The 12,816-nt window shown below is 40.7% G+C and overlaps 1 protein-coding gene across 2 annotated transcripts in view; it reads right to left on the bottom strand.

Annotated features, from left to right (window-relative positions):
* BMP5 (bone morphogenetic protein 5) overlaps positions 1-8,296 on the bottom strand; it is a 55,398-nt gene extending 47,102 nt beyond the window's left edge. The window contains exons 1-2 of one of the 2 annotated variants that reach the window (XM_028722620.2): positions 7,649-8,296; positions 7,020-7,387 (exon numbers count right to left, since the gene is read on the bottom strand). In XM_028722620.2, coding sequence (XP_028578453.2) covers positions 7,020-7,387; positions 7,649-7,659 — 379 coding nt within the window. In that variant the 5' untranslated portion in view covers positions 7,660-8,296. Of the gene's footprint in view, positions 1-7,019 lie in introns of both variants that reach the window. The other variant, XM_028722619.2, reaches the window with a different exon arrangement.
* Positions 8,297-12,816: the final 4,520 nt, after the last annotated feature.

Raw genomic sequence — 12,816 nt, 5'->3', positions numbered from 1 at the left:
TTTTGCATTGTTCTGGCATTTCCTTTTCATTGAAATGAATGTAAGGTGAAAGTTACATAAGTTATGTAACTTGCATTAAATGCTGGACAGAGAAAATAATATTATTTGGTGGTAATAAAACTGTAGCACTACAGAAAAAGTGTTGGCTGTGATGAATACAGGTTGAAATGGATATCATTGCTTCCTTGCATGCCTGCTTTTAGGTCAAACTTTGCAAGCATTGCTGCACGCTAAAGGCAAGTTCACACGATCACTAGTTACACAGAAACATTACCACAACCTATGTTGTCTCGCCTCCTGCATAATGCAAGTAAAAAACACATACCATGAAATTCAATTACTGAAAGCTAATTTCCTGTGGTGGTATCTTGATTCTGTCACTTGGGAGCACATTTGTAAGAATGAGTAACCACAGAAGGATTACAGAAAAATAATGCAATTGCAGGGCTTATCCAAATTGTATCCCAATCAGTGTTTCCATGGTGGAAATATAGCTACTATAGATGTGTGATTTACATATTCATAAATCCACCCTCACGTAGTCACTCGTGAGTGTGACTCGCACACTGCAGAACACACACCACAGATTTCACTTTCAAAGAATCTCACACCATCTCAACCACAATGCTTTCTGAGAAGGCTCTGAATATTTTACATGCAACAGGACAGTTAGGGTGAAAACCAGTAGCATGTATGGACTGGTCCACAAACTGCATCCTACTTGATCTTATGTTGCAGTAGCTAGTATTTTAGATGCACCTGGAATTCAAGTTCAAATCCCACATCTACCATGGAGTCTGGATGGCATTCCACGAAGAGCGCCAATCAACACAGTTTTAAATCCTAGATCTTCTATAGGATTATGGGCTTTGATCTTGTTAAACACTACTTCAGCTCTGTTGTGTTAATGTTTTATATTTGCAGAATCCTGGGAACTGTAGTTTGTGGTTTAACAGAGTAAATCTCTCTTCCCAAGGAACTGTAGATCTGTGACAACTCCCAGAACCCTTAACAAGCCACACTTCCCAGGGGTCTTTGGGGGAAGACATGACTGCATTAAATGTATAGTGCTAATGGAGCCATGTAGTTAAGCACAGCCTATCTACCAACCAACCAGCCAACCAACCAACCAACCAACCAACCAACCAACCAACCAAAGGTTTCTTTGGAAGGGTTTGCAAGAGCAGCCTGGGAAGCAGGGAAAGAATCACCACCTCACCGCTAGAGAGTCATTCTTCATGCAAGCACTTTCCTCACACGGCAAATATCTAATAGACTGCCTTATTATTCATCATAGCCAGGGATAGCTGTCACAGAGGTCTTTGTGTAGGAACCAGCATGCTGGTTAGGAATATTACGCACCACATGGTTTTCCAGGAAACAAAAGGTTGCATCAACAACCAAGAGGTGTTATTATGGATGGCTTTAATTGCTATTCACGGTTGCTATGAGGTTTTCTATGTGCATGAGTGTGTTTTTCCCTAGTAAGACATGTATTGTACCTAACCCACAGCTTCCCACCCAAAGTCTGTGTTTAGTCTGAAAAAGCAACTGATACTGAAAAAACAAGCGGAACTGTATCAGCCTCCTTCCTAATGGCAAAACTATTAATAACAGTACATATTTTTACACATATGTATGTCCCTTCACCATACACTCCCAGCCATCTGCTACATCAGTTTCTCTTGGGTTATTGGTGATTTCTTTCATATTTTTCTGGCAAACCAAGATGCTGAGTCTCTTTCAAATCCATGAGGAAAAACAAAATAAAATATGTGTTTTCAAAACACTGCTGGATCAATTACTTCAGAACAGTTAGAGCAAATGTCCTAACTGTACACATAACTCACACACATATATATCTATTTCAGAACTCATTCATTAATGTGAATTGCCTATTTTCTGTACCCAATTTTCAAAATCATTCATGACCTTTCTGACGGACCTCTTTATGTGAATATAGTACTTAACCAGCAAATGGGAGTGAAGGGCAAAATTGGAAATGTGGGAGAGCACTGCTAGGTAAGAGAAACATGCTATTTAACTTGGTTTCATTTCAAATAAAGATAATACATTTTTTACAGGTTTTCCAAGGTTACTATGACAATACTTCCCACCCTCACAACCTGAGTTGGCCAAGTTTGTGGCAAACATGTTTTTGTGAAAAACTGAGAGGCAACAGGTGTTATGCTACCATGAGCATAAATCAGAATGTTATGAGTACTGGAGAAAACACAGGTTTGTTTGCTTGCTTGTGGAAATGCTTGCTTCTTTCAAAACGGAAAAAAAATCCCACACCTAGCAGTAGCTGCCAATTTTACTGGCAGTTACAGTGCTATATAAAACTGGCTGTTTCCATGCATAGCCCAAAAGTCACATTTTTTCCTCATTAAGATAAGAGAGCCCTGCTAATCTGAAGTGGGGCAACTCAGCCTCAAAACCCTGTGAATTGGCCCTCAGTTTGTACAAGATGTGTAAATCCTAGCGTTTCTGCAATGCTTTTCAGGATCCTGGTCTTTCCTTAGTGATATACAGTGGTACCTCAGGTTACATACACTTCAGGTTACATACGCTTCAGGTTACAGACTTCGCTAACCCAGAAATAGTGCTTCAGGTTAAGAACTTTGCTTCAGGATGAGAACAGAAATTGTGCTCCGGCAGCGCGGTGGCAGCAGGAGGCCCCGTTAGCTAAAGTGATGCTTCAGGGACACGTGTACTATAAGGCATTCCCAGTTAGTACGGACCTCCGGAACGAATTAAGTACTTAACCTGAGGTACCACTGTATACATGTGTGTAAACCTTTCAGAAATTTCTTTGAACTATGGAAAGGTATATAAACAATAGTAGTTGATAAGATGAAAAAGATGAATTAAAAACTCCCATTCTTCAGCTTATTCCTGCTGCTTGTAATGGGGGGGATCATTCAAGAATTTGATACAGAAAATCTACAGTGGAATCTAACTAAGGGTGGTATTCAACAAATTTCTAATCAGAGTAGATCCATTAAAATTAATAGATATTAATTTCAGTAGGTGTACTCTGAATAAAACTTAGTGGACTACCCTAATAAATTACTTCCTTGCTTTTCAATCCTCAAACCTACAGCTTGACAGTATTGGTAAATAAAAAGAAAATTGAGGATAAGTACAATCATAGTGTCTACTGAATTTGGAATTATCCGTGGGAACAATATGCCAAGCATCAATCATCCACTGCCTGTATTTATTTCACTCTCATGGGAGTCTCATTGAAAGTAATATACAGAATGTAAAGAGCCTTCCACTATTCAACAACTCATTTGTAAAATAAAAAGGTAGCCTAGTTCCCCAACCCCAGTGATCCTTTGAGGTCTATCTGAGTATATAGTTTTATGTCGGCAATCCACTTAGTCTTAGACAAAGCTCCAATGATCACCTGGGAGTGAGGCATTAGACAACCTTTTTATTTCACCAGTGAATCACTGAACAGAACTGTGCTTAAGTACAATTATTATTATTATTATCATCATCAACATTTCCAACCAGGATTGAATCACACATTACTACAGATTTTGAAAACTCCTTCCAGAATGCTGTATCTCTCCTTCCTGCCTGACAGCGGAGGGGGGGCGTGTTATCAAAATCCCATGCCTGTTATACAGTTCAGCTTTTAAACACAACAGAAAAAGTGGTGGGGTATGAAAACAACCAGATTCCGTATCTGACATGAATTTTAATGAATAAATGTAAGCTAAAAATGGAAACAAATCTCCAAATGTTGGCAAGTTTTTATTTCAATCTATAGGAGATCCTTTTAGAAGAGAAGCTGGGCACTGAGGTAATACTATTGTTAGCTTTTGTCTACCATAATCAGATAATGGCAATAGTAACAAAGGCATGGATTTACCTATCTTTGTTAAGTAAGGTGTCCTGGTTGTCTCTGAGTACTAGAATACTGAAGTTAATTATTTCTCAATAAATTTAAAGGGTTTTTGGTGACAATTTCAGTGTTACAAACGTCAGCTGAAGGGGAAGAGCAGAATGAGAGGTTACATTATTAAAAGCATAAATGAGAATACTACTAGCAGAAAAGAAAACACCAATTTTTAAAAAGTATACATTTGCACTTCTTAAGAAGAAGAAATCAGGATTCAGAGATGATGAAAAGGCAGACATCATGTTAATTGCAGATTACTTCGTTTCCCCCTCTAGCTTGATTTCAAAATTAGCATTTCAATAACCCCTCAGGCACTTCTAAATTTCATTAGCAAAGCATGCAAACATTATCAAAAATTATTCTGTCAGAATAATTATTATGACCACCTTTTGTTCCTCAAGGGGGGGGGGACGGGAATGCCTCATAGTACACGTGTCCCTCAAGACTAATTTTATTACCTCAAGCTCACAGAAAACAGCATTTCTAAGACTTAGCACTTCACGTTTGTTATTTTTAGCATATGGGTTTTTTAACAGTTACAGTTGGCAATGCAATGATTTATGCAAATTCTTTTATCACCTCATGGGGGATTAATGTACTGTAATTTGATAATAGCCCTCCACTTAAACACGGTCAGCTCCTTCCAAAACAGAGCAATTTGATTGCAACTGACTGATAGCTCGAATCACAAAGAACTGCAGTGATACTTCCAGTCACTAAGAGCTTCAATTATTTTGTAAAACAAATCTTGCGGAGTTAAAATAAGAACTGCCCATTTGTCGCTCCCATCTTTTCCCTTTTACACCTTAACCCAGATTGCCTGATGGTTTTCGAATAAATAATAGAAGATAGTTCTACATGAAGGATTAACCCTGCAATTCTATACATGTCTTCTTAGAAGAAAAGTCCGACGGCATTTCATGCTGCTTACTCCCAGGTAGGTGGGTATAGGATTGCAGCATAATTTAATTGTATGGCAATGACAGAAGGCTATGTTTAAAATTAAAATGTTTAGTTAGCTCACGTTATGCACTGATATTTTGAAATGAATGTCGCAAAGTGGGAAATGCTTTAGAAGCTACATAACGCACAACTACAGAGGGGGGAAGAACTGTAACATACTATGGACCAGCTCATAGAAACCTAATAAAGCTTGAAATTCAATAATGTCTGCACATAGTAACCACAAGAAAAAAAATCCTTCCATTCCAGATTCCATAAAAAGACTCTGATATGCAGCTGCTTCTTAAAGTGCTTCCAAAGTAGTAGGATATAAGCAATAACGATCTAGGGAGGGGGTCGGTGGGAATCTAACTCATAAGAAAAACAATAGTCTGTAAAGCAAATCTTGTAACAGTTTTGTCTGTGTTCTCCATAATCTCTAACCCCTGAAGATCTATGAAGGATTCGGGCGTAGGGGATGTAGGTACTGTATTTCCTTAATAGCACATTCATTTACTCAATGGTCCCGTTTGAACCAGTGGAGCTCAGTCCTGACACAAGTCAGAGCAAACGAATACGAAGTGATACGTCAATCTGCCTCCATCAAGGATCTCTGTTAAAATGCATAAATTTAAACACTTGCTTGGTACTTTTTGGAATCCTTGGCTTCCCTTAGCAAATACGCGTGGGTCTATATAGCCATTTCAACTTTACTTTGGGCACAGGAGTTAAATCAAGCTACAGATAAAGGCAAAGCAAAGGTAACAAACAGTAGGACAACATTTGAAAGGAATGCGAGAAATGAAACTCCTGAGGAATAGTTATACTTACAAAAACAAACAAAAATGCGGACTGCAATTGCCTTAAAAAGCACACAATAGTTCATTTTTTCAAAGAGATTTGAAATCAGCTTTCTGCTAGCAAAGAACTGGCAAATTATTGTTATTCTTATAGCAGCTGAACTTTGTCATTTGGTGCTTTCTAGGACATAAGGTATTAGCAGCTGAGGACTGGAGTAACTTCACTATAGTGAATAAAAATTCAGAAGATGCTATTTACAAGACACAGCCATTGCAAGATATTTCAGGTCGTATGCTGGAAAGAATAGCTGTATACTAGGGGAAATAATGTTGTTGTGGTTATTTTGAAGAGCTGAACACACACTCCTTACCAGAGAACAACACATGCAAGATATTTCCCCCTTTGAACTGAAAACTGGCAAACTGGTAAACAATTGCTTAGTAACAACATTCTTGAACTGACCTTTTCTATTACAAGGTGGGCATGTGGATCATTATTTCATTATGCAGTTTATTGTAATTATATTCTTCCCTGAATCGTACGCTCAAAAACTGAACACTCTAGAACATGCTCCATTCATTATGTTTCTAATTCTAAATATTATAGAATTAATATTTTTCAAATACGCATGGGGGAGGGCTCCCAGACTTAGACAAATATGAGAACTGTGGCTATAAAATAACAACAAAGGAAAGGCAGTGCATCTCACAATACAATATTCACCTCAGATCTTCCTCTTAGATAGGAAAAGCAACAAAAATCTCAAGAGATGTGAAATCTTTTTAAGGCTGCAATCTTATGCACAATTACTAGAGAATAATAATAACCACAGTAGTTATGTCCAAGAAACGTTGCACAAGGTAAGGCTGAATTCACTATCTATAATCTCTGAAACAACTAAAACTTATCTTCCAAACTGTCTGTCCTTTTGCTTCTTCTCCCACACAATTCTGTAACTTTCAAATAACACGCTTCAACTTCCTATTCCTTTAAGTTTTGTTTTGTAGTGCATAATCCACCAACTCACGTGCTTATTTTTAAAAAGATTTTACCAAAAAATCACCAAATAAAAACCCTTGCTACTAGCCTAAGGCTACACAACTTCATTACATCAAGGAAAGAAGTCAAGAGAGGAGAATTATAAAAACTGACTTTAACATAAACAGTGAGAGAAACCTACACACACCCCATGACCACCTACAATGTAGCCTGTTTTAGCATTAGCTCAACATCAGCTTGCATTATTAATACACCTTCCAGGGACCAATTTGGCTATGACAGAAGCCAGCTTCTAGGTCCTGTCTCCTAGCTTGTCAAACACAGAGGAACGTATCAGAAAGAAAGAAAGAAAGCAACATACCTAAATTGACAAAGCTCATGACCATATCTGCATCATTCAGAAAGTTGGTATCATGCAGGCTAGCTAAGGGAGGGCTCCGTGTAGTCAGCGGAGTTGTGCGAGATATGTGTATTCTCCGAGAGTATCCATTTGGAGATGCTGGGTACCCCTTCCTCAGCCCTTTGCTCTCTCCGCCAAGTGATCCCCTGAGCGAATACTCCAGTTCTTCAGTATCTTCTTCATTTGTCATGGCATTGTAGAGGTCGAGCATGAAGAGGGGTGCTGAGGAAGCTTGCTTTCCAGGTGAAAATGGCCTGGGTCTGTGAGGCAAGCCCAGGATGGAGAGAATTTCTCTCTGGATCTCTCTTCTTTCATGGTTCCGCAATCTCCTGTAAATGAAACTGGAGTGGACGTGATTGTCTCCTATGCCTGCCTTCACAGAACCCATTAGAATCCAACAATTCCAGAGTAAGCTCACCAGAGCTTTGAGCACAGTTTGGTCCATATTTTTATATATATATATCAATATGCAAAATAAATAAAAACAAAAAAGTAATCCCTTTCTTCCACCTTCTACTTTTTCTTATGAGGTCTGCTTTCCTGGTGGCTGGGGGGTAGGGGGCAAAAAAAAGAGGTGAACTGTAAATTACCTATTCTTCATGTCAACGTTGTCATTTCTGAGCACAACATCTTGCTGGTTTTATTTCTCCGCTTATTTAAATATTACAGGATGTGTCAGGGCGCAGTTCTTTCTAAGAAAGCTGAAATTCGGACTTCCAATTTTCCACTGTTGTTACTGTTTTTTCTGCATTGATGGAGCAGAGGACCAGAACTTGGTTAGTTGATGCAGGCATTCCTGTAAAGAACCGTAAAGAACCAGTTTGGGGGGATGTGGTTCTATTAAGCGACAGACCATCTTCAGTCACACAGGCATTCTCAGAGCAGTCTTCTCCTGCAATGTTTTCAACTCAATTAACTGCTTAAGACTCTTCTCCCACCTTTCATTCTTTCCTGGTCTGAGCTGCAGCTTGGTGGTGTAACATCTAATCCCCCCCCCTAATAATCAGCTGAGACCATTAACATCCTAAGTTCTCTCCTTAATGTCCAGCAAATCTGAAACATGTACCAAACATTTAAAAGGCCTTTCCCTGAATTCATTCAGGGAAGAGGGGAAGAGAGAGAGACCCTGCTGAAAATCCACCCAGCCCCTTTGAGTTCCTTAACTGTTATTTCCACCTCTAGCAGGCAAAAACATAGCAGCTCCCTTCAAGAGAGATCTAAAAGCTAATGTAAGCACAACCCTGCTGGGAGAGAAGAGGCTTCTCATTGTAATTTGAAACGGGCAAAGTGAGGGGGGAAATGGCTTAACCCTTCTGTTACCAGACAAAGCTATTTCCCCCCCTTCAGATTACAGTCCTGCCTCTAAGAGGGCGAGATAATGACCTCTTCAAAAGGAGTGTGGCACCAAATATCAATGAAAATAATTATGTGTGTGGCACATGTAAAATGTTTTCAAAATCCTTGGTCCACAGGATTATATTTTTTATCATATTGATTAGCATAATATATGAAAACACTTTTTTAAAAAAAACAACGCAACCCACCTCTCTCCTTGTAATAATTATGGCATGATGCACCAAAAGTTAAGTACTTTAAAATTCGGTTGATATTGTTGGGCAAGGACTTTGAGTGCTGGATGTGTGTTTGTTAATTTGGAAGAGCACGATTCAACAAAGTCAAGCACTCTAAAAACAACCTGAGATTGTGGGGACTGAAAAACATGTTGAAGCCATACAGAAAGTAGCTGGAATTAATATGCTTAATATGCTTAAACGTGCTTAACTTTGGTCAGGTTGTACCCCTTTCAAATAAAGAAAGTTGCATTCTTTTCTACTTGGCTGAAACTCGTTTTAGAATGATAAATTAGAAATTATTTTCCAGGTGTTGGAAGCAATGTGTTGGACATTTAACAAATAATCAGTATCTTTATCATTACGTATTAATAGCATCTTGAATTTGTAAAGATTTGCCCATGGCTGGATCTTGTCAAGTCAAATAAATGCAAATGTATAAATACGTAAGTTTGCCAAATTATTTTTCATTTTTCTGCTTCACAGATTTCAAAAGAAAGGAAGGTATCTCATCAATACAATGAACTTTCCTCTGGAGACATATGCAGACCTCCGGGTTATACAGAATACTTCATTTGGCAGAATGGAAAGGTTTAGGGCTAAGTCACACCCACATATATGTCATTCAGTGTTTCTCCCCTCAGTTGCTCAACCACTGCTAAGTCACAGCTGACTGTGTGAGCTTCTTCTATTGAAGTTAATGATTTTATGTTTGTAGTGTTTGATCTATTGCATGTGTGGAAGCCATCACAAAGTGTTGCAGTCCTCAGATGACGAGCCTGCTTGTGTCAACTCAGCCTTTGCTCCTGCCTGAATAGATCTGCCTTTCCACTTCAGCGGAAGGAGATATTGGAAGCATGCATCTGTTTCCATCCACCGAATTACACACTTCATTTAACTGAATGGAGAAACACATGGGCGCTTCAGTTATCAGCTGATAAAAGGAAGCAATCTCTGGATTTGGGCAATATAGTATAAAGTATCCAAAATAAAAAAGAGGTTGGAGTCATAAGAGGCTGCAGACACTTCTAAAGAACCAAGAATGTACAATCTCTGTATTAATAATAATCGACCCTATAAATAACAACATCACCTCATCCCCACAAAACCCTTGAAGACCAAGGTCCCCCAAGGAAGAGATCTACAGAGCAATTTTTCCCAACTGGATCTCCTCCAGATATGGCTGGACTCCAAGTCTCATCAGCCACAGCCAGCATGGTCAGGGATGATGGGAGTTGGGAACATCTGGTGATCACCAGCCCAGAGAATGTTCCTACAAAGGAATGGAAAGTGGCAAGGCTGTTCAAATGGGGGCAGACATTTGTAGAGGAGCATGAGAGTTTAGCAAACTGCTTAGGATCCCTGGGAGCATTGCTGCAGCTTGTGATGTGGCATGGGGTCTGGTCTTCTGCTCAAAGACAGGCGGGGGGTTGGGGGTGGGACAGAGGTCCCATGGAGTACATGCAAGCCCTAGGATCATTTAAAAGGAACTACTGGCCTCAGTTTACAGTATAAACATAAGTTTGACCTGACCTCCTAGCAGCTGCTGATCAGCTTGGCTGGTCTAACTAACAAGAGTAACTTGTTTCAAAACATCTGAGTTAACATATGATTATGCCGCGTATCTTCTTAGAAGTCAGAAGCTGAGATTTCAATCTTATAAATAAAAACACTAAGCTTAAAAAAACAAAAACGAGGCAAAATTGAGGTGCTTTCCTTGAAAGGAGAGTTACATTCTGACTTCAATAGGCACATGAAAGACCTGTGATGTAAACCAAACTCCTTTTGAATTTATGGCTGTGTTCTATATTCAGTTTCTTTGGGGGGGCGGGGTTTGGCCTTTTGTGTTTTATTATGCTTATTTGTTGCTTTTAAATGTCTGTATATGTTTCGTGAATTCATTTTATTCACGCTTCTGCACATCGCCTGGTAATCTTTGGATGAAAAGCATCCAAGAAATATTCTCAATAAGTAAGAATGGGATCTTTCCCAGCCCAGCAGAACTTTATGGAGCAGCCAAGTCAGCTGGGACAGATAGGTGGGACAGGAGGTCCTGGACTGGCCTGGACTGGGCACAATGCCATCTCATGTGAAGGGTTGGTTCAAGGGCCAGCCGATCCTTACTAGATCAGCCCTGCCCTACCTCTGGCAAGCGCCATTCCATGGGATTTCTCTAGCTGCCACCACTAGCACCAGCAACCTCCCCCCTGCCCCCCACAAACACACATTTGGTGGGAGGAAGGGAAAGCTTTGCACCAATGAAGTACCACTGGCACCTGTCTGCAGGTGGTGCCTTGTGAAAGGCGGGCAGAGCTGGCCAGGCTGAGCACAGGAACACCTTTACCCTATCCACCCCTGCTCACAAGGGGCTTGGATTGCCCTGTTCGTATTTCTTGCTGTCTGTTTTGGATTTGTTCACATCATGGATTGTATTATGGTTTGTAGTTTAAGTATGTTGTTCACAGGCCAGCACTGGTGTTTATAAGCTAACGTGCAATGAAAGTTTCCCCAAATGGTGGAATATAAAAGCATAAGAATAAAACAAAGTGTTTCCCCCCCTTTTTTCAGCTTCTTCAAAGAACATGATCTGCTGCCTTAAATTTCAATTTAATGAAAAATTGGGGTGGGGGAGAGGTTTCCTTGGGCACATGGTGTCGCATTAGACTTCCTTCAAGCAGACCTATTAAAATCAGTGGTCTTAAAGTTGTTCCCACCTGCTGATTTCAATGGATGTCCCACAAGCACAATTCCAAACATGTCTACTGAGCGAGGGGAGGAAGACCTATGGAATCACTGGGGATTACTCCCAGCTAAGTGAGGTTAAGAATGCAGCCTAGGTCTAATGTTGTTGTTGTTTAGTCGTTTAGTCATGTCCGACTCTTCATGACCCCATGGACCAGAGCACACCAGGCACTCCTGTCTTCCACTGCCTCCCACAGTTTGGTCAAACTCATGCTTTGAGAACACTGTCCAACCATCTCATCCTCTGTCGCCCCCTTCTCCTTGTGCCCTCTATCTTTCCCAACATCAGGGTCTTTTCCAGGGAATCTTCTCTTCTCATGAGGTGGCCAAAGTATTGGAGCCTCAACTTCACGATCTGTCCTTCCAGTGAGCACTCAGGGCTGATTTCCTTAAGAATGGGTAGGTTTGATCTTCTTGCAGTCCATGGGACTCTCAAGAGTCTCCTCCAGCACCATAACTCAAAAGCATCAATTCTTCGGCGATCAGCCTTCTTTATGGTCCAGCTTACAACCCACTAATAACCACGTAAGCAAAGTCTTGCTGCTTCTCACCAGCAGCCTATTACCCACAGTAGTCTAGTGGGAAGTCCACATCCAGGGCATGTATGTGGTAGGCCTCCTTTTGGCCCATCAAAATTGATATTCAGAGTTGTGCTGCCTCTGAACATGGATGCTCCATTTGGTTATTGTGGCTAGGAAAGAAAAGGGAAGGAAAAGGGGGGGGGGAAATACTGCAAAAATATTGCCTTTCCTGAAAGATACTGAACTATCTGATGTCTAGCAAAAAAAAGAAGGAAAATTCTTATTTAATCTAATTAGCTTCTTCGCGTTCATTTCACAGAGACACAGATACAATACACACACACAAACCCTGTTTCAAACACCACCCACTTCGCTAAGCATCTCGCAGCATCTGGATTTCATTCGTACCAACCCGATCAGCTCCTTAATGGGGGAAGAACAATACTGGAAGCTGCTCTTGCTTGTCCAAGAAAAAGGACGTGAAAATGGTACAACAAATCTACACAGCAAGTAAAGACCCAAGATGCATTAACATGCATGGAAAGCCTGACCAGTTCAGATCTAACCATGTTTACTTGAAGGCCCATCACTTCTTTTTCAATACTTAGTTGTTCATACAACTTTCATGACAGATGTTTATCAAATCTATTTCCACAGAGTAAGGCAGAGGAACATAGGCGCCGACTCCATGGGGCTTGAGGGGGCCCGAGCCCCCTCAAAAATTCGTTTGGGGGGGCTCTGCCCCCCCAATAATCTCCGGCGCCCCTCCAGCAGAGCGCCATCGCCGCCCCTCCCCCAGCCCAAAATGCACAGGGAGGGGCGGGCTGCATGCCTCCTGCCCTCCCTCCCGAGCAAAAGCTCCACCCAATTTCCTTTGGAGCTGATTAATAGGCGCAGCACGCTCTCCCCTATTCGCTCACGAGG

The sequence above is a fragment of the Podarcis muralis genome, chromosome 3 (assembly GCF_964188315.1).
Source record: "Podarcis muralis chromosome 3, rPodMur119.hap1.1, whole genome shotgun sequence".
Lineage (NCBI taxonomy): Eukaryota > Metazoa > Chordata > Lepidosauria > Squamata > Lacertidae > Podarcis > Podarcis muralis.
The sequence above is the reverse complement of the archived record's forward strand: the minus strand, read 5'-3'. Positions and strand labels throughout refer to the sequence as shown.